Raw genomic sequence first — 22,542 nt, 5'->3', positions numbered from 1 at the left:
TCTTGGGAGTTGGGAAATATTTGTTTGGGAGAAAAATGGTGACACGTTCAAATCTAAATTTGCAGCTACTGTATATTTGATTATTTTAGTTTCCAATCACAAAAGATACAATTTACACATAGGCTAATAAATGGGTAGAGCATTATAAACCATGAGTCTGGACCACTGTCTTTCCTATTTGTAGTGTTAAAGGTTTACGTTGAAATCACAAAACACATTTTTACAAAGCTTGAATCTTGATTATGAACAAGACTCTGACTCTCCAGTTGTTTAACATGGAGGAAACATTGTGAAAATGACATTAAAGTACAGTAATTAAACCTAATCTGTTTGAGATTGTAGCACCAACTCAGAAATCAGTGATGACCTTTGAATATAAATTACATGGCTGGATTCCATTTTCGAGCTGGATTTGAGAAGAGCAAGGACAATATGGGCATCAATATGGGCATCTTTTCTCAGACTGTTGCCCCACATACACATGGGTGTTAATTGTACACTTTCATTCACAAATACTTTTCCAGCAAATACAAAAACACAGTGATTTAGTTGACTATTTCTTTATTAATTTGCTCTGCATGTGTTATGACTGAAAATGCCCCTTATGGCACATGTGACATTGCAATGTTCAGCTGTGAAAGGATTTATTGATCTTCCCTTCACTCGCAGCTTCACAAAATGCCTGCTTCTTACTCCTTTGCTCTTCAACCCGGTTTAACAAGAGTCTGCACAAATAAATACATAAAAACATTGTTGCATTGACACATACTGTATTTATCTTCATCATCATGAAAGATATTCATTTATTTCCCTTATTTCTTTATATGCAACTTACAAAACTCCTTCTATAATTGGCTAAAGTGTTCATTGTTCTGAAAACTGAAAAAGTTGCACTCTAAAGCACGCTAATGTGTTTGACATATAAAATATACATGGAGAATACAACAAATCATCCACAGTACTACTAATCAACTTGCAGTTTTCCCATTTATCTATCTCTCTTTTAGTGCGTGATAGAAATGGTTTCCCAAAATCTCTGACCTTACAATTGGAGCATGATAGTCAGCACAATGACGTTTATACAAAACAACCTTCTAAAGCAAGTAGAAATTGTGTTCCGTCTTTGCCTATATACTCTAGCAAAAACCTAATCAAATTTGTGTTTGGTAAATTATGTTTTGTGTAACAAACTTACGGAAATTCTGCATTAAGCATTTCTCCTCCTTAAATAGTGCCACAATTGTGAACATTTGCTTGTGCAAGCAGAGCTCAGCAGGTGTGTTGCGCTCACAAACATATTTTCTATCTCTCTCCTCCAAGATGACAATCCTGTAGATCAGTGAGCAGAGTCTAGTGTGGTCAGTGACGACCTGCCAGTATGAAAGGAGGACGGGTTCCAGTCTAAATGTTCTATCTGCCAAACACAAGTGTTTTATGTGCTACATGTACACAAATGTTAACAGTGCAAGAGCAGCTACATCAAAATAAAGTTCTTAACATTTCCTACAATGTAAACTAAATCATAAATTCCCTTACAAAAATACTAGTAACTGTTTATTATCTATTATTATTGTTATCATACAATAAAATATTGCAATCTGAGATGATATTGTAAGAAGTGAATGAAAAGAGCAAATGCTCTGAATTAGTCCACAGCATGTGGCAGGTGAATAGATAAAAACAGTGCATATTTAACCCCTCTGAGGGACGTTCGTCTCCTGGTTGCTTTCTAGTAGCTCTTCATCAGAGAAACTGATGTGAAGGCAGGTGTCATTCATATTGGACTGTTCTGAATCCAAATGGGATTTCAGCTCAGACGGAGAATTAGAGCATTCTCTTCTTTCCTCAGAGGGACTTTCACAGCCACTTGTAGCGCTCACAAATGTCATCTGTTCTCCAAACACGTCGTCGTCGCACAGAGGCGAGAACAGTGACTTGGTTTCTGAGCGCACTCCAGAGTCCTCACTGGTGGAGCAGGAGCTTGTTTCTCCATTATTGAAGGAGTGGAAGTCTCCAGAGGACAGCGGACTCGGGGTGATATCGGGGAAGGACAGACTGCTGCAGCGGCTGGGGGCGTCATCATTAGCACCCACTTCCAGAGGCAGAGGGGCACATGCTGCTTCTGAACCCGGAGACAAGGTCCTACTGGCTCGTTTGCGACTCATGGAAGGGGGAGGAGGGTCCAGTTTGGGGATCGGACACCTGTCAACCACATCAAAAGAAAAAGAGTTATGATAAAAAATACTACATTATTGCTATTTGAGTTTACATTTAAAGTGCTGCTTTCTATGTCCTATGTTGATTAGATGACAAATGACGAAATCTGTCCAACAACCACATAACAATCACATGAGAGCAGTATCACTTTGAGCAATTGGTTTGTTTTTTATGAGAAAAATTCTACAGATAATAAGGAAACTAACATAAAACTGACAATACAACAATGAGTTAGAGTGGCATTTAAGTGATAGATCCAGACACTAAATGCAACAAGCACTCAAATCTATAGAAATAAGAAAATTTGTGCAGACAAAGGCATAATTGATGGACGTTTTCTCCATTTTATACAGCTTTTATACTCAAGAGCACATTCAGAACAAGCCTGAAGGAACAAACTCTACTAGTATTCACGAAACTGCTCATAAAATGAACACAGTGTGATTTTAGCTTTCACTAGACACAAATCCCCCCTCGCTGCAGTTACGGCTGCTGTTTTGGTCTATCTGGCAGCTTTATACATCTCCCCTGCTCCCCGTGGAGAAAATGTGAGGTGGAAGTGAGAAAGAGCTGGAGGCTTAACCCTTCTTTGTGGATGACACCAGTAACACACACAAACGCACACCACAAATAGCAGCACATTAGCCTCCCTGAATCTGCGGCAGTCTCCCATTCCAACAGCCTGAGAACATGTGTGCCATAACAACCATGTGCTGCTCGGAAAACCCGCTAACAAGTCATCTCCCCCGTAGCTCCTGTAGGGTTTTCTAATCACAGACACAAAATACTAGGATTACCGTATTTTAAGGACTATAAATCGCACCTTTTTTCATCGTTTTTTCATCTATACTTATATACTTATACTCCGGAGCGACTTATTTTCACACTTGCAACCGCATTTCATACTCCAGTGCAATTTCTGTATGTTTTTTTTCCTTCTCTATTATGCATTTTTTGGCTGGAGCGACTTATAATCCGGTGCGACTTATAGTCCGGAAAATACGGTAACAGCTTGATTAATGGAACCTATGATCAGAGTGTCGTGAGTTTGACTCCGGCGCTGGCAATTTGCTGAATGTTCTTCCCTCTCCCGTCCCCATTCCATGCCATTTGTAAACACCTTATTGGTCCCTGATGTTCTAGTGTTGAATGTCTTTGCCTGGGATCTTTTTAATGGCAGGTCCGTCTGACTCAGCAAAGTCTCTGACACAGACTGTCTTTTCTCTCTTTCACTATTTGCCTCCTCCTCAAGTTATATTAAACTACCTGGCAAGTGTCTCTGCGGCAGTTTTTCCTTTTCTTACTCCACCCAGCGTTTATAAATAGCCTGCAGGTGATGTCATAAATGCACAAACGTGAGGAGGATTGCTTGCGTTTTGATCCTTTGGCTTGGCCTTTTCGACACCACCCCCATGGATTAAACGTTTCTTTCTAATCTTCTAAAATGCTGACTATTGTGAATGGGCAGTAACATTTTGTACCGTATGTCTTTCAGTATCGCACATACACCATTATTTACGACATGAAGCGGACCTATATTTCAAGGAAGAATTACAGAGCAAACATGCAAATTACAACACAATGGGGTGGGAAAGGTGTCTTTTCTTTCGGTCACAGAAAAATGCAAAGACCAGAGGAAAACACTGTGTTGCTGTGTCGACGACATGAGTCTGATCCACTGATTAGCCAAGTGCTAATATAGTTATAAATGTCATAACCACATGTAAATGGATCTCGTTATGCAGTCATTAGGGTGACAGATGAGCCGGCAAACGCCCACGCGGTTCACCGGCTCATACTGCGTGCACGCTTCAGACCAGGGACACAGCGCTGCATGCGGCGGGTCAAAAGTAATACTCACATAGAGGGAAGAGAGAGGGCTGACAGGATGGAGCAGATGAGGAGAGAGAGAGGGGCTATGGCGGCGACACAGGCCCTCCTCAGCCTGATCAGAGAGACAGTGAGGGACGCACAATGGAGCGTGTTATCTGAGGGTTAGAAGCAGCGGCGGGCGGCGGAATGTTTGTTAGGACAGTGACAGACTACGGCTATATGAGGAGGAGGAAGAGCACAAAGGGGTCCTTGCATCTGTGTCAAAGAGAGGGACAATTACAAACTTCAGTTACTATAGATTTCTCATGGAACTGAAAAGATGACTCCAATATTCTTGCTAGGTTTTAAGTGCGTACGTAAGAAAGTGAAGGGAAAACCTACAATATGTCACTAACGATTACTTTTTAAATACATTATCAACCAAATATGGTGACTGAAAGCTACAAGATAGAGAATATTTATGAATAAAGTGTGTAATTACTGAAAATTAAAAATAGTTTATTCATTTTCATTCATTTTGACTTTTTTATTTTTTATAAAAAAGGTAATTTTGTATGTATTGAGTCTGTGTTGTCCAGATAACAATTAAGATGATCAAAATACGACCACGTTTGTTTTTTTAGTCGACTAGTCATGATTGGTCGGTTAATTGTTGCTGCCCTACTGGGAACTCAATCCAGCCCTTTCGGACCGACTGACAAAAAATGACTTTAATTAGTACAAAATGCTGCTGCGAGGTTTTTGACCAGATCAAGCAGAGGGACACACACATTGCATTGACTTAATTGTCTTTACACTGGCTTTCAGACACATTTTAATTGATTTTAACGTTTTAGTGATGCTTTTTAGAGCACTTGATGGAGCCCAAACTGCCACTGGCTAAGAACGACTCCGTGGATTCAAAGCAACACACTTCTGTTTCAGAAAAGCTTTTGGTCGCCCACATTTTTAGTTTTTTTGACCTTGTTGCACTAAAGAACGTTGTTACATACTCGTCCAAACAACAAGTCAATTGTTGTTCAACACATTTTACATTTAATAACAAAGCTGTTTTAATGGAACAATGTATAAAGCACATAACTCCTCATAAAAATACAATGCTTCATATCACAAGTAAAAATTCTAACTTAATCTAATCAGATGTGTCTTGTTCACAGACGTTTTACTGCTGATATAAGCCGTGTGTAAATCCAACAGCCTCGCCCCAAACGCCTGCAAACATCCTTCATTATAATCCCATAAAACATGTGGCTATTGAATTAGTGCTAAACCACAGTACGGGACTGGCACAGGTCTAACAGCCCATAGTGGAAATGATAAGGCAGAAAGGTAAACTAAAGTAAAACAGGAAAAGGCATGATGCAAGCGGAGGCAGGATATTAAATTAAGTAATCTACAATTCAGGAAGGCAAAACACAGATATGCAATGTGCAGCAATCAGACAAACATAATCAGCACCGTGACCACTACCAAGTGAAGTGAATATTGTCTGGCCCCTGTGGATGGAGAGGGTGATGGAACAATGTGCAAATCATGGCTATATTGGTTAGCAACACTCTTACCGAAGCTAGTTGTCAGTAGAAACATTCAGGCTTCAACATTGTCATGCACAACCCAATACAAATCCATGCCTTACACTTTACATTACAATTTAAATCACTAGCAAAATTAAGATTATCCTCAAACAGCCTATGATTTTTCCTCACTTTGCTCTGTGTCGTGCTGCTTAGGGGTGGACCATATTGACACAAATAGGCATCTCAATAACAATGTTCAGCCGATATTATGTCAGTCCAACAGAAATGTGTTAAAGCACGTCTTTAAACAGACTAGTGGAGGTTCAATTATAAGACAATTGTAAATGGCCAGTCAAATGAATCACAAACGTGCAGAAATATCACATTCAATTAAAAAAAAGTAATTGTAATTTTTAATCAGCTATTTTATTGTATAATTTTTCACTTTAAACGGTAAATAAATATATAGATATCGATATTCAAATTTAGCATATACACAATATTATCTACATTTTGTGCTACATAGTTTAAAAACAACGCAATGCTTGATCTGTCTCAACGTTTAGCACACAGACTCTATTTTGAGTCATGACAAATTATAAATTAAATATATATATATATATATATATATATATATATATATATATATATATATAATTACTTTGAATGTGTTTCCACAGACACAAAGGGATCGGCCTGTTATTAAAGTCTATAATCGTCCTATGGAGCATGAGTTTGTTAAAGGCGGTAATAAAGACAGAGGGAGAAAAGGTGTCTGTCTGCTCGTGCGAGGAGCATAAAATAAAGGCCACTCAGGCAGTAAACATTGATTTGTTGGGGATATCCTGAAAACAACAGCAAATGGAGACAATAAAAATGTGCCACACTGTGAAAGAAGGAGGGAACAATCCCGCTGGAATAAGCTACAAGAGTTAAAACTACTTTACCATTTGTACAAGCATTGAAAGGCTCAGATCAGAAGCTTATAAAAGGTCATGCGGAACAAAGGTGAAGGTAAATATACAGAGATGGCCAATATGGACAAAAGTGTATAATTCGATCTTTTTTGGTGTATCCAAGTAGCAATATTTAGACAATAGTATGTATGTATGTAAGTATAAGTGGAGGTTTAAGTAAGAATTAAGTAAGTAAGAATGACACAGGTGCAGAAATATCACTGTAAACACCCTTATTTTGAAGTTTACAACATACCGTATACATCAATTTGTTTTCATATCTGTTTTCATATCTACTCAATATTCAAACATCGTTGCCAAACTCGTAAATTATTTTGTCCAGCCGGATGATTTTTTGTTAGGTTGACATAACTTAGATGTAAACAAATTGCAAACAAAGAGAGAAAGCTGTTGCATAATAAGCCTAATAAAAGGAGTATTAAGGCTGCTGCTCACACCCGCCCATGGGAACAAAATACTGTGATGGAAACAGACACAACAGATGCCCCTCTGTTCTTTCACACTTTGATAGGTCTATTAGGTTGAAAGGTCTATTAGGTTGAAAGGTCTATTAGGTTGAAAGGTCTATTAGGTTGAAAGATCTACAGCAAAGGTCAAGCGGACACAACTTACCAACAATTTCAGCTGCTGCATAGTTTGTCTGATTACGTTTTCATCCTGCAGTTATAAAACGAGCGTCTACATGGTATTTTAGGTCTATTTTATGATCATTTGTGATGGTTCAAGGAGGTTACGAGCTCAAATATACGTTTTATTCTACTGCTTACATTGAGGTTATAGTAAGGCCAAAACTGAAACAATGTTATACACTTAAATACAATAAACTAATATTCTTATTCTCCTCTCCTGAATCTGCAGTCCCCTGATTAAAGCTTGCATTAGCTGCTGGACATTTTGCTGAGTTGTGCTACTTCTCTCTAATAACACCACAGGCCATAAAACTGTGTTGACTCAGAAGTATTTAGCGTAGATGATTTCAGTGTGCTTTCTTATTAAAAAGAATAATAATCAAATTTAAATTAAAGTTTAAAGTCGTTAAGGGGAGACATTAAAGGCAAAACTCGTCTTTTTGACCAATCTGCGTCTAAAGATGTTTTATTATTTAATTTAATCCGCTTTAAATGATTTATATCTGACATTGTAACTTGAAATACTGTTTTCTCTAAAATACATTTCTCTCCAAAAAATATAAAGATCAGCCCTTAAAGCTCACACCAAACTTTACAATCTAGTTCTTAGCAAGATTTTGATGAATTTCACAAAAGGATTTGTTGCCTGGTTGCCGCAAAATTTGAATCTTTATGTCAATGACTCAATACTAAAAAGATATCTAAAATCCTCACAGTACATTTTCGAATGAAGCAAGACATTTAGAGCAGACTTTTTTCAGATGTATGTTTGGGATATGTCTAATTCTGGCCATTTTTACACATTAAATGCCTTTTTCATTGAAGAAAACTTGCAATAAATTACTTTTTCACACTTATGTTAACCTCAGAAAACATTTCACATTGATGTCTCTAAATCCAATCTCTAAATTTGCCATATTAGAGCTTTTCTAGGCTTTCAAAGTCAAATTAAAATGTTGTAGATTATTAAACCACTCCTCAGTCACACAAACACACAAACACACTCAAATCACACTGCAATAGAAATGAACTGCACATTTAGCTTGGACTTGATTGTGTCTTACTTTTCATCCACAGTGGAGTTCCTCGACGTGTACGGCACGATCTCATTACTTCTCTCTCTACTGTCCGCGGTGTCACTGGCCTTAATAAAAGGGTCTCCGTGGAGTGCAGCCTCTGGTTTATTGCTGTTCTGCAGGTTGAGCAGGTTCAGGTAGGACTCTGCGCCGCCCATCGACTCCGGAGAGACAGGCCAGGACGACATGGAGGAGATGAGCTGGTCCAGGGTGTCGCCATAGTGATTCTTCAACTTCAGAGACAGAGGTTTGATTGATGTGGAGTTGGATGTTGGCCCATCTATAAAAATACAGACGGTAAGGCCCAGAGTCGCAGTGGAATCTCATATTTGGTAAGATAAGTGTGACACATGTTCTTGCATAGCTGATAATATAAATGGTAACGCAATTTTTCCCCCCAATAAATGGAATAACTAAAGCTTTTGGGGCAGTTTGTTGCATGACTTGAAAACCAGTGATAAAATTACAGTGCTTTTTGTAAATAAAATAATTCTATTTTAATATTTTGACATTTGACCCTCCCCCTTTTCTTTTTCTCTGATAATACAAAATGTTGCAGAGGTTTTTTTCGTCAGTCCTTAGCATCATTTTTAATTTGTATTTATTTATTAGAACATTGTATAATTACATTAAGCTTGAACCAACTGTTTTTATCAATTGCTTTTATTTGTTTTTATTGTTCTGATTGAGTTTATTAGGCCTAGTTCTATTTGTTTGAAATTAAATGGTATTATTTTATTTTGACTTTACAGCTGAATGTTTTATATTGCTTTTATGTGCAGCACTTTTGAAACTATCTTGTTTATAAAATGTGCTATACAAATGACGCTGGATTGGATTTACATTAATGGCACATTTTGGCCCAACCTTCATCATGGCCTTCACTCTTTCCAGCACGTATCTAGAGCCCCCATGTAGCGTTGTTATGTTGAAAATTAACAACATTGATGAGATCAATTAGACACAGATCAACACTGACATCCCATTGGACCAAAACAATTCATCTCGGATGTCAGACTCCAGCAATTGAAACCATAGATAGATACCTGTGGAAGGTACTTTTGGCTGCAGCAAAAAAATATATAAATAACAAGGAGACGAACGACAGGTACAGAGTGTTAAGGACTGGATTGAAATAACTTTTGCTAAATGGAAATTAACTTAAAATGGACAAATTTGACGGAAATTGGGGCAAATGGAACGGGCACAAAAGAGGACATGATTATGCCAGCCTGACTTTCTTTGGACTACTCTTTGTCGCTCTCTGTGTTTTGATTACTTGTTTATCCTTTATTCTTGTTCTGTTTATTCAATGTTATATTTTACAAAAATGTAAAAAAGAAAGCTAACTGAACACAACGCCCATAGACTCACTGTGCTCGCCCGACCTCTGCCCTGCTGGCGTGGGTGTTTGCGGTGAGTGGTCCTCCAGCTCCTTCAGCTGCTGCACCAGGACAGTGATGTGCTGGAGCAGGTCTCGGTTCTGCAGCAGTAGCTGGTGAACTCGGGCCTGAGCCTCCATACGAGCGGCCGTCTCTGCTGCCATCTGGTCCTTCAACAGCTGCACCTGCACACGGACCCATCTGTTTATTACCACACTTTATTCTTTCTTATCATGACTAGATTGAATGTTTAAGAAGGAGTTCACATCATTGTCATTTTTGAAAGTTGCATTGCTGTCATAGGTGTAGTGGGTATGCCCCCTAGTGGAGCAACAGTGTAGTTTTTGTCTCCAGGCCAGCTGTTCCTTAAAGGTCCCATAACATGCAAAATCGACTTTTCAGAGCTTTTAACCTTCTTACATTGCTATTTGTGCTTCATATATGTACCCAGAGTGTTTTTTTTTATTGATTCCCACAGTTTTTAGCTATAGTACAGACTATCTCCTTTCCTCGAATCTCCAAACTGACGGGCGGTGGGTGCAAGCAGGGCCGGCCCAGCCTATAAGCGAACTAAGCAGCCGCGTAGGGCCCCGAGGCGTTAATAGGGCCCCCAATCTGGCAACCCGTCTTATGCGAAGTGCAAGCGCAGCGTGCGCCACTAGTGTAGTAGCGCTGCTGGCGCGGCAGCGCACACAACTGTAACATATAACGCACAAACTGCATTTATTTGTAATGACAATCTGGCAACCGAGACACCAAACCTGCGCTGATTTGGCAACTTCATTGTGCACGAGGAGATCGAGAGCAAAACATAAACACAACAGAACGTGGTCCTCATGTCCAGAGGAATATATCCCCCCGATGCCGAAAAACGAAAGAAGAAACTTCTTGACGATGTAAAGAAACTGCAAACTCAACAACACTCTCCAGGTATTGAACTTCTCTTACAAAGAGACGGTTAATGCTGCTGTTTAAAACAACACGATTCTGTCACGTTAGTTCGCTCAGGCTGGAGGTGACGAGAGCTCTGCTCCGCGCATAATAATATGTCTGAATGAAAGATAATGAGCTTCACATTTACACCAGCCCCGTAGTGTTAGCTGCAGGTGAGGCCGGTGAGGGGCGTCTGTGCCCCGGTCACTAAGAGGCGGAGATCCGGTCCAGACGAGCGCCGTCTCGTCCAGAACCTCTGACGTGAGACTTTGGAGTAAACAGTGTGCGGCCCCTGTCCCGGGCCCCTGTCCCGGGCCCCTGTCCCGGGCCCCTGTCCCGGGCCCCTGTGCAGCCTCAGTCAGAGGCATGAGCGGTTTGAGTTTGCGTCCCTCTCTCACATCACCATGTGTGAGATCAATCATGACTCGTGATGTCTGTTTGACTTCGACTTCTTAACGTGCAATAAGAGGAATGTAAAGGTGCAGGAGTCCAGTGTGTGGTGTTCTGATCAGAACAAACATTTTATATTGTAATTCACTTTTAATAGAGCAATAAAACATTTCAATTTATTTAAAAAGCATCATTAGACTATTTGTTATAAATTATAATAAATTGATAGTGAAAAATAACCAGACATATTATAATTACGTCTGTTATAGAATAATACTATATATTTTTATATAAAAGTGGCAAAGTTGCAGAAACGCAGTCGCTTCACTATAGCTAGGTTTGGACCTTCACTTCTCGTTCTGTTCATTCTCTGGGAATAACATGTTTGCACTGTCTAGTTTTATGAGTGTTATCAAGCAATGCTTATGCCATTTGTTTAATTTAATATAACTTGTTTTGTCACTTTAGCAAGAAGGAAAAGTTGGGAGCTGTAAAAGATAAATTAGTAAGGATAACTATTAATTTTACATTTTCAGTTAAAATGAATCAATTTGATCATAATTATTTTTCATAGCCAATATTGTATTGAGTAATTAAGTACACTAATGTATTAATAACTGGCTTTAATCATTTTCTCCTGGCACAGTTTCATCACATCATCATTTTATAGCATTACAACCTCAACATTTTACTCTTACTTTAGCGGCTGGACCACATTAAAATGCAGCAGAAGACCCAAAAAAGGTCTGAAAATCTCTGGGGGAGAGCCCCCAGACCCCCCTGTTCATTAATTTAAACTAATGTGCTAATGTGGCTGTAGACCCTTAACGCCCAAAAACATGTTGTTGTTGTTGTTGTTGTTTTATGGCGGTTGGCATCCAATTGTTGCATTACCGCCAGACTTTATTCCTCAGACTTTTCGTAGCCCTCAGACTGTCGTAGTCCGTAAAAGTACTCCTTCCATTGCTTTGGTGTTACAAAGCCCATGAGGTCATGATATGTCTTTGTGACTAGAATAGTTGTTGTTGTTGTTGTTTCATGGCGGTTGGCATCCGAGCGCTGCACCACCGCCAGACTTCACTCCCCAGACGTTTCGCAGTTGTGGGACGTGTGTTATTTGTACAGGGAGTAGAGGTGATGTCAGCGGAATACCAAGTTGCATTGTGGGATTTAAGTTATCAATATTTGAGCTTGTGAGGTTCTGAGAATAAACTAACTGGCAAACAGATGCCCTGGAGTTTGGGTGCGCTTTGTTTGCGTTGATGAAAGTTCCCATATGTGAATTGTTTACTGACAATGGCAATAAAACTGATTCTGATGACGTGGTGAGGGGCCCCCAAAAATGTTTTCGCTTAGGGCCCCCTGAAGGCTTGGGCCGGCCCTGGGTGCAAGACCGCCGTCATAAGAGCAAGCATGCGTCACCATCCCCCCTCACCTTCCCCCTTCTCCACCCCCCTCCCGCCGGCCGCCTCCCACCCCCTTCCCCCCGGCTCCGCGCTGCTCCAGGCTCCCGTGTCTCCCTACAATCCCATTCCGGAGTTTTTCTGCTTCCATTTACGATGAAACACGGTTCAAAGAGGCCCAAAACTTCATTAATGATATCGCACTCTTTACTATTATCACAATGGTGAAGGTTTATGTGGCAGTTGATGCAGCAACCGGGAAAATAAACGGAGAGAAGTTCTATCCGATACCGAAAAACCAGGAAATAAGAGCGTGATGGACATAAGACTTATATACTTATATACTTGTGGGTTATATATATATATAGATATATCTGTTCTGCGCACGCTGTAGCATTAACACCAGTTTTATTTAGTCTCAAAGTAGACTCTTTCTCACTCACTCGCGCAGAGCGGCGCACCGCGCGGAGCTAACAGCACACAGCTGTGGGGCACACACTACGTCACGGGTGGGCGGGGCACACACGCGCTCTGAGGCTACGTCACGGGTTGGGCGGGGGAACCAGATCGCTCTTCGCAAGGGTGGGGGCGAATATCAAACTAAGCTGTTTGCATTTCCGGGTTGGTGAGGGGGTCCAAGGTCTGGGTGATATTTCTTAACTATTATGTTAAAGGCGGTATGGACGATTTTTCGGCGATTTGTGAACGCAGGCGGAAGTGCGCATGCGCACTCCCCCGTGCGGACTGATACAACACACACATACGTTTGTTTATTAGCGCAACGGAGCGCATCGCATCGATCGTCTCCCGTAGATTTCTGTCCACTTCTGCGTCAGCTCGAACTGTCTTTCTCCGTCTTCATTTTGCCCCGTACACTGAGGGAACTATATTATGATAGATCCATGCGCTTAGGCACGCGGAAACGTGGGGACGAGCCTGACGCGGCTGCAGGTGAGCGATAGGTGCGTTTTATGATTGATACGTGGCAGGACAAATTATTTATCCACGCCACGAGGAAATATGACAAAAAATTTGCTGAAAAAAATCATCCATACCACCTTTAAGGGTGTTGCACAACCCTTATTATTATAAATTATACACTTAGGATAGACTACGAAACGTGAAAAAAGCATGTTATGGCACCTTTAAAAGAATAAGATACATTTGGGGACAGTTAATTCATTTTAAAGGTGTGTGTTGGTAGTGGATAAACTAGTGTATAAACATGTATGTTTCAGTCTTAAATGTTAAAGTGTTAAAACACAATGCAGAACGTTTATTTTGAGAATACGTCCTATAGAAGTGATTAAATTCAGCTCGACTATGTACTATACCACAAAAGAAGAAAACTTTAGACAAGAAGCCTTTACATTATCATTATTGTCACATTCACATTAAGTCAAATATATTTTAAAGGTCATGATGTTTCTGGATGCCTGTGTCATTTTTAAAGTTCTAACTGTAATGCAGAGAGGTACAGGACTAAAGTGAGCCAAAAGGTTGTGTCTGTCAGAGGGATAAAAGTAAATAACACCAGGTCAGAACGGTACTGTAATTAGTCTCTGTTTTCTTTGCAATGTCTCAAATGTGTCGTCATGTTGTGTCTGTTGTCTGTTAGGTTTAATGTTTAATGTCTTGTCAAGTTTTGTTTTCTAATTGAATGTCTTTACCAGCCTTATAGGAGGAAATTCAGTAATTGTGTTGACGCTGGCATATTTATGTTGAAACTTCTGCTGACACACTTATTATTAATACTTATGTATTTATTTATTTATTTGTGGACAGTGCTTATTGATATAAGCACTGTCCACAAATAAATAAATACACACATAGATAGATAGAAAGTGCTTGGACATTGCTGATAACCACAGTGTTGTACCTGTGCCACAGCCACTTGAGTGTGCTGCTGTTGCTGCTGCAGCTGTTGTTGAAGGAGCTGCAGATAATGCTGCGATGCCAGAGGAGTGTGGGACGGAGAGCAAGGGCTGCTGGGAGTTACACCTTGGGATGTCACGGTGAAGACGGATCCTTTGTCGAAATCCTGGTAACACAGAACACAAACATTCAAATGAGCAATCTCGCTGCTCTTAGAAATATCACCCACATTCTGGTCTAAAGCGTGTTTGGGCATTTTGAAAATGGCTTTACTATTACATCTTCAAGGAATTGTACTTGAGTAATATGAGTAATATATGTATTTAAGTAACAGTACTTTTAAGTGACAAAAGCTTTATTTTGACAATATCACATTTGTGTTGTTTGCTCCTTCAGATATGATTCAATTAAAACCTGTTTGTTGCTCCAATTACATGAACTTAATTATAAATCAGAGTTTACGTCCAGAGAGTCACTCTTTAAGTAATAGTTTCCCCATATTTCTTGGATCATTTCTTTGTACTTATACTTGAGTAATATTATTCAGAAGTAACTTTACTCTTTCCTGGATGTATTTTTTTGTTAAAAGGTGTAGTGGGAGTTAAACACTGTTGCACTGCACAGATGTACAAAAATATTGTAATACACTTGAAAAACCACAAGGGGGCAGAGTAGCACACCCAAATGTACAGCAAAAAAATATGGGAAAAAGCATATTATTTTAGAATAATGAAGCAAAAACAAGAAACCTAGTTTCAACATTACCAACACTCCTTGTAATATAGTTATAGCTAAAAAAACAACAGCGTTTTTTCAAATATTTTGTACATCTTATACATACAAGTTACAGTTTTAAAACTGGATATTGAAATTGGATACAAGGTAAAAACGTCCCAAAACATTTTGTTTTATATTCATTATTGAGTATTAGAACATCAGTTAAATAAGGAACACATAAAATGTCACGTATTGTGTAAAATGTAACCTGAATTGAAAAAGAAGCAGTGACAGTAAAAGCTCAGCTCTCTGTACCTCTCATCCTCCCATGTTTTTGCTTATCTCCTCTGAGCAGATGTCTCTGAACCCGCTCAGTGGGATTATGGGTTTGGGGGATTAGGTAACCCCCATAATAACAGCGAGTGGGAATATTTCAGTCTTCTCTTTTTTTACAAAGACAAAATATCTTTATCATAACAACAAGGGCCAATATCTTAATGTCGATGCTATTCTCTACTGTTCCCAAACCAAATCTCAAATGTTTCTTACGCTAATGCTTCAATTTATGCAAGAAATCCCCAACCTTTCTGCCTTAAGTATTTCATGTCAACTGAGATTAGTGACTGTGCAGTGCACTCACACATTTGGCCAGGTACCGCAGTAGATGACAAAGCACTTCTGTAGCGCAATGAGCCGTTTGGCAGCAGTATGCCCAGATAAGAGCATCAAAACACAGCTAAGGCCAAAGCAATGAATCAAACCAGGGCTAGTGTCCCATCGACGGCAAAGCGGAAAGATAAACAGGCCTTTTTCACACATGGGAGGCTCTGATGCTTTCCTTTCATCTGATATGAGGAATAGAGTCTTGTCGTCAACAACATGACACCAGAGAAAAGCCCTCTCTGCTCAAACACATCTCACCCACACTAACCAGCTTCAAAAAGTCACAGAAATCCGCTTCAAAAAGGCCTTTTAATTACTCTTTCTTTACGTTTGTCTTCTCTATTTAAAGCGTCTATGGATATTTTGAAAAGCGCTATATAAGTCTAACATATTATTTGTATTATAATAATTATTAACAACAACAACAACAACAATAATAATAATAATAATAATAATAAATACAGATTAAAAATGATTTTCAAAAACTGTTTGATCAAATTCCCTATTCTGCGTTGATGAAAGTGGTCAGTTACACTTGTGCAACCACTTTATAATAACTGCCCCTTAATTAGCCTTAATAAAGAAAGAACAAGTCTAAATTGATAGTGAACTGACAGTTAATTAAGAAAGTTTCATATTTAGCAACTACTTAATCAAGAGATTAGGAGTAAGGGTTTTACTCTAGTAGTTGCTGAACCTGAATCATTCTTACTAAAAAACAAAAAGTCTTTCTTCATGCTTTATTCTAGTTCATAAAAGTGTTGGTTACAGAGCTTGTTTACTCCAAACAATAGCTTGTCTTACTATTATGGTTTGTCCGGGTCTGACAACGCTCAGTTCGGCCAGGCTTTGCAGGATCTCACTGACTGCGTTCTCACTCTCTGAAGGCCTCTCTTCTTGTTTTCCGCCGTCGCTGTGGCCCTCCTCCGTGTCCCCGCGGTCGGCTCCTGTCAACTCCCGACCTGAACGGGAACACAGCAGAAACAACAAGAACAAACAACGTTGACAGCACTTCAAACATAAGAGGTGCAAAGAAGAAGAAGAAGAAGAAAGAAGAAGCACAAATAAAACAAAGGCAGCCTGCGTTTGGGGAAACAACAAGTGGAACTAGAGACCACACAATGAGAAGTGCCATCTCCCGCAGACAAGAGACTATTAGGAGGACAAATTACACTCATTACCACTGACACTGCTGCAGACGTCCATGTGCTTTGTGCGGCGGGAACCTTAATCAGTGAAAATGTAGCCGCTGATCTGAGAAAAGCTGGGGACCACACTGCTCTTATGTCTATTGATGAATGAATGTCATAGGTCTGTTTGGTGAAGGAGATCCCCGAATATCTGACCTTCTGCGTCACTCTGTCCGTCCTCGTCCTGCTCGAGGTGCTGCAGACTGATCTTATGACACACCTCGAAGGCCTGTCCCACAGTCCTGACTATACGCATGGCCTGGGTCTGTCAAATAAACAACAAACATAGTCACGCTGCAATGACATTCTGATTTGGGTAGTAAAATAGTGAGTGTACGAGAGGGGGGGTAATGTATGTGTACCTTTTTCTTGGATTTGAAAACATTACACCTGAAGGAATTGTTGGAGCTGTCTCGGGCGATGTAGCTGAAGATCTTCAAGTCCTGAGAGTCGTGAGACACATAGAAGATTCTGTGAAATGAAATAAAAAAGACTTTGATTGAACTGTCAAGTCAATGTGACCCTTTGGACGCACATGATAATTAAACCTTAATTCATATTTACAAGGCAGATGTGGGCAATGACATTGATACACTTTGAGCTGTGACCAATATCTGATATTTGTCCTGCTGTCGTGGCATATTCATAAACCCACAAATGTATGTTCAGTTGTAGTAGTAAATTTCCCACATTCAGTTTTCACTTTTGTAAAATTTATGGCAAAATAAATGTATCAGGGAGATTTAAAAAAAAAAATGAGTTCCATGATTGTGTAAACATAAGGCCATGTTTTTAGCCTGACATTAGTCATTATTCTGTTCATGAAGACAAATCTGATGGGCACAAAGAGACTGTGACAGTTTAGAAATAAATATATCATCGGACCGAAAGTACTCATCCCTAATAACATTAAATAGTATATCTGTTATTTTATCTTTTTCAGGGAAAGGTTGGCCGATATTTGCATGTTTTGCCGCATTGACTATTGGTCTGAGTTTTCCAGCACAGGCACATATTTAGTTTTAATGGACCAGCTGCCATAAGAATGTATTTTAACACTGTACAAAAGGGGACACTGCTCTCTTAAAGCTTTCAGGTAAAAAAGGCCATGGGGCAATTTGTAATCAATTTAAATTACAACATTTGGACATATGGACCCAAAAAGTATTGGCAGAACTTATCCACCATTGGTTTCTCTGGATTCTAAACATCAGTATTTCATAAGCCTGAAAATCACTCTCTACTTTTAATTATAAATATCATATATGGTCCGTTTTAAATGTGCTTCCTGAGAGAACATTTCCTACCATACAGCCAGTTATTTATGCAGACATTTCAGTGAAATGTTCTTAGCATTATGGGATGCAAATGGGATGCAACTGTATCCGTACATGCTACAGGCTATAGATTATTCATAACCAAATCTGCTGCATTGGCATGCATGAAGTCACATCAGGTACAGTGCAATGTGGGGAGTTAAAACTGCTTCGTCTTTGATCTTTTTTGAAAAACAAGTTATAATTTAGCCAGTTCTGTGATGATATATTAACATTAGCCTCATTAGATGTCATTAGAAGCTGAAAGAACATCGTTGCCAGAGGAATGACTCTAACCTGTAAATAGGATCCTGCATGATCAGCATCCGGCTCTCGTCCCAGGTCCATTCTTTCCTCTGTAAAAACAAATATATTACATAACACAAATATCCACGGATCTATTTGCCAGTTGATTATCACGGCGCAACGTACCTTTTGTTTCTTTCGGAGAATCACTTTGACTCCATCCACTGACACCACAATGTTGACCTTCTTCTTGTTGATATTCTTTGCCTTGAATTCATACTACATAGAAGGAAGGAAACACATCATTTAGGCGTGTGACATTCATGACACGTTACATACTGTGAGCCTTCATGTACTTCAAAGCTCAAACAGAGAGCCCAAACAGAGAAGGCCGCCTGAGGTGACTCTTTTGCTGCAGTTTGCAATCTGCCGTACAACAGCTGTGTCCACATTCAGTGAGTAACACCGACCTAAAACATGCACTCTCACCTGTCCGCTCCAATAACGGTGGGACGAGGCGAGCAGCAAAGTCTCGTTAGTCACCACTTCACTCAGCGTGACACCCAGGTGAAGATGTGGAGACTTCACTCGATCAAACTATAGATCATTTAAACAATATTCCACATCTTTATGAATGAATGAAGCGGTTTAATCTACGGCTTCAACTAACGATTATTATAGTATAGTTGACTACCGTATTTTCCGGACTATAAGTCGCACCAGCCAAAAAAATGCATAATAGAGAAGAAAAAAACATATATAAGTTGCACTGGAGTATGAAATGCGGTTGCAAGGGATAAAATAACCAATAATGTCACATATAAGTTGCTCCAGAGTATTAGTATAAGTATACAAATATAAGTATAAGTTGCACCCCGGCCAAAACTATGAAAAAAGGTGCGATGTATAGTCCGGAAAATACGGTAATCAGGGACAAAGTTGAAATATGGTGATTGAAATAAAGTGTATTAATGATGAAATCTGAAATAGTTGATTCTTCTTTGACCTTTTTTCTGTGGTAATGCCACTGCTTTTGTTATTGAAATATCTTTACAGTTTTAGAGTCTGTGTAATCCAGATAATGATTACAATTTTGGTTATATTTTTGGTCGACTACAGTCACAATTACTTGAGTATTCGACGCAGTTCTGGTTAATTCCAGCGCACTCTGTAAAGGCGGAAAGCAAAGATTTGTCTCCTCCACAGGATCGACCACGGCACACATAAATAATGACGGGGGCTTTGCCAAGAAGTGGTCTTACTTGAAAAAGGAAAAGGAAAAAAGAAGCCAAAGTATCCGTTTAATCAAAATGTCCCAGCTCGCCTGAGATTTAGTGCGCGTGACACAACTTGGGAATAACGTTTCACTTTTAATTTCATTTTCCTTTCATTTGAAATTCTGTATTAAACACATTTGTCAGTGATTCTATTTGTCAGTTGTATGTGCTCTCTCTCTCACTCTGTCACTCTGTCTGTCTTGAAGCAGAACTGACTGACAAACGTTTCTACACTAATTACACAGAAGCCATTCACGTTGGTTGAGTCTGCAAAATATACATGTTTAATTAAGTTTGGCAGATTAAAACTAAACCAAAAATACTGAAAAATGACTGCACCAAGGTGAACTTTTCTTGTCTCGACTCTTCCGTGCTGCAGCTGTACACCGACTCTCACTTAGCGCCAGTCAAAACAGCTCTTCTATAATTCACACTTCAAATCGGGCGAGGGTTTAACAAATTCACGTTCATTCATTCAGAGTATAACGCTCTTTTTCTCAAGTATTTTTCCGGACACGCATGAAGTCTTTCAGGTGGTAAAAACAACGCAAATGAGCAGCACTGGTTAAGTTGAGCCTAAACGTGTCAGAGGAAAGATGCAAACATTATTTAAAGTTAGAACAGTATTAGTGAACCTACATGATGTAATCTCTTCTGTCACGTGTGTTCATCAATTTTCCCCAGACAATCCATTACGAATGAGCAACGTGGAATAACGGCTCGTGCAATGGGAAGGACACGTTTTGCTTTACAGTTCAGTGTAAGATTAAAGCCACATAAAGCCACCAGCGACGTCACAATATACCCTATTTTCCGGACTATAAGTCGCACCAGCCAAAACATGCATAATAGAGAAGAAAAACACATAAATAAGTTGCATTGGCATATGAAATAAGGTATGCATATAAGTATGAGTATAAGTATATAAGTATAAGTCGCACCCCGGCCAAAACTATAAAAAAAAAGGTGCGACTTATAGTCTGAAAAATACAGTACTTATGTTTTGTCTCATGAAATTCACGATTATTTACCAAAACGACAGTAAAATCCCACAAAATCACTGTCATTCCAGCGCCGTCAGCCTTCAGTCGTTTAGTACATTAATCGGTGCATGTTTCTATCAGTCGACAAATTATTTTCTTTAGATCATAAGGTTCTGTAACAGCAGCAGAAAGAAGAAGGCACGGAGGGAGTATTTGCTAACGATTTAAGAGTGGATCGTTAGTTTGATCTGTCTTTTTAATACATCTCTTTAACTTTCTGGATGAAGTTGTTTTTGCGTGAACTCCTGTGCAGTTCTGGGTCACATCACAGAGATACTGAAAAGCATTTGTCATTGTCCCCTTTTCAGTCGACTAATCGATCAGCAGTTCTTCTTCAGTCGACCACAGCCTCATCTCATTCCCTGTGAGAAAACTTCCTCTGTATGCGACTAAAAAAGAAAACAATGAGCACGTGAACCTGAAGATTTAACCAGGAGAGACAAGGCCTGTTGTATTAGTAATAATATCTGAGTAACTTCTCACAGTGGAATACGGTGCGACAGATTCAGAGCAGCGAGAGACAAACAATATAGAGCCACTCTGCTCGATATAATGACTCTTTAATTAAGTTCATTTGTAGCTCACTGGGACTGACAATCAAGACTTCCGAATCAACTCACAGTCTGCCCGGAAACACAAGTCAGTTTGTTGTTGGGATTTTGGCAAGAAACTGTGTAATGTGTGTTTTTTGCTGTTTCAATTTAGAGAAAATATTATAGAAAAAAACATATTTTAGATCAAATTGTGTTGAGTAAGTGGGCAGAATTACTTTAGTTTTTGTTTTTGTTCTCGAGTGATCAGAAAAGACTTTATAATAAAAATCATTGCTGATAAAGAGGGCAGATTTATACAAGTTAAAGGAGCTATTAATGGAAATGTGTTTACTTTCACTAAATGTGTACGCTCCACCGTGAAGTTTTTTTGCTTCTTTCTTGTTCTATCTATCTATTTATGTTGAAATATAATCCATCTAATTTCAGGTCTGCTTTTTACCAAAACCAAACCTTTTCAACACATTATTTTAGGGGCCGCCAGATTATCACTGACCCACTGAACAGCGCCGCATGCACTGCTCTCGTGACCACTGCGAAAAAAGGAGAAACCAGCAGAGGAAACTGCAGGGCGACCTTTACAATAAAAGATAGTTACGCTTCAGATTAACATTCAACAAATCCTGTGCACCTGCCAACCGCCACTTGTAGAAGATTCCTGTAGTTTTGGAATTAAAAGGGGCCCGCTCTGTCCTTTGAAACTGTAATAATGAAAAAGTCCTAATTTTGGATTCTCTGTAACAGAATAACATTAAATAAGGGGAACCCCCCACTCTGCTCGGGTGCTAAAAAGCAGAGGAATGCAGGGTGCATTGTGGGTCACCGACACTCCCTGCTGCAGTACCATTGAATCTATACACCAGTTTACAATGGGCTCTATACAGAGCAGCCTAGCAACGCCTTCAATACAATTCACAAGATTTAAAGACTTCCAAGGAATTACACTCCACTTTTTCCCAGTGACCTCACAAGAAATGACGGTTGGAAGTTCCCGATATAAAGAGAAACACCTCTGCGACTCTTAAAAAGAGCAGGTAACATGTATAAATGCAAATAAAAAGAGCAGTGGTAATAATAAGTACTACTAAAGATAGAATTATTGCATCATGCTGGATTAACGAAACACATTTATTTTTATTTTGCATAATTATTTTCAGATCCAAAACTAAAAAGAATTGTAAAATTACAAAATGTATCTTAATCCTAAAACAAAGAGCTCTATTATCATAAGGTTTATATATAATATAAATGTAGAATTACTATATTATGTACACAAATAAACAGACCATTTCTGTATTAAGAGTTTA

General features: G+C 39.3%; 1 protein-coding gene across 2 annotated transcripts in view; it reads right to left on the bottom strand.

Annotated features, from left to right (window-relative positions):
• Positions 1–610: 610 nt before the first annotated feature.
• Positions 611–22,542, bottom strand: part of LOC140367842 (carboxyl-terminal PDZ ligand of neuronal nitric oxide synthase protein) — a 33,042-nt gene continuing 11,110 nt past the window's right edge. The window contains exons 3-12 of one of the 2 annotated variants that reach the window (XR_011928137.1): positions 18,551–18,643; positions 18,416–18,474; positions 17,165–17,273; positions 16,959–17,067; positions 16,417–16,574; positions 14,237–14,398; positions 9,624–9,816; positions 8,238–8,529; positions 4,079–4,305; positions 2,012–2,202 (exon numbers count right to left, since the gene is read on the bottom strand). Coding sequence is in view for 1 of the 2 variants with exons in the window: in XM_072454567.1 (XP_072310668.1) it covers positions 1,692–2,202; positions 8,238–8,529; positions 9,624–9,816; positions 14,237–14,398; positions 16,417–16,574; positions 16,959–17,067; positions 17,165–17,273; positions 18,416–18,474; positions 18,551–18,643 (1,686 nt within the window). In the remaining variant the exon portion in view is untranslated. Of the gene's footprint in view, positions 2,203–4,078; positions 4,306–8,237; positions 8,530–9,623; positions 9,817–14,236; positions 14,399–16,416; positions 16,575–16,958; positions 17,068–17,164; positions 17,274–18,415; positions 18,475–18,550; positions 18,644–22,542 lie in introns of both variants that reach the window. The other variant, XM_072454567.1, reaches the window with a different exon arrangement.

The sequence above is a fragment of the Eucyclogobius newberryi genome, unplaced genomic scaffold (genome assembly GCF_026437365.1).
Source record: "Eucyclogobius newberryi isolate DKJ021-1_F unplaced genomic scaffold, fEucNew1.0.hap1 SCAF_2, whole genome shotgun sequence".
NCBI lineage: Eukaryota > Metazoa > Chordata > Actinopteri > Gobiiformes > Gobiidae > Eucyclogobius > Eucyclogobius newberryi.
The sequence above is the reverse complement of the archived record's forward strand: the minus strand, read 5'-3'. Positions and strand labels throughout refer to the sequence as shown.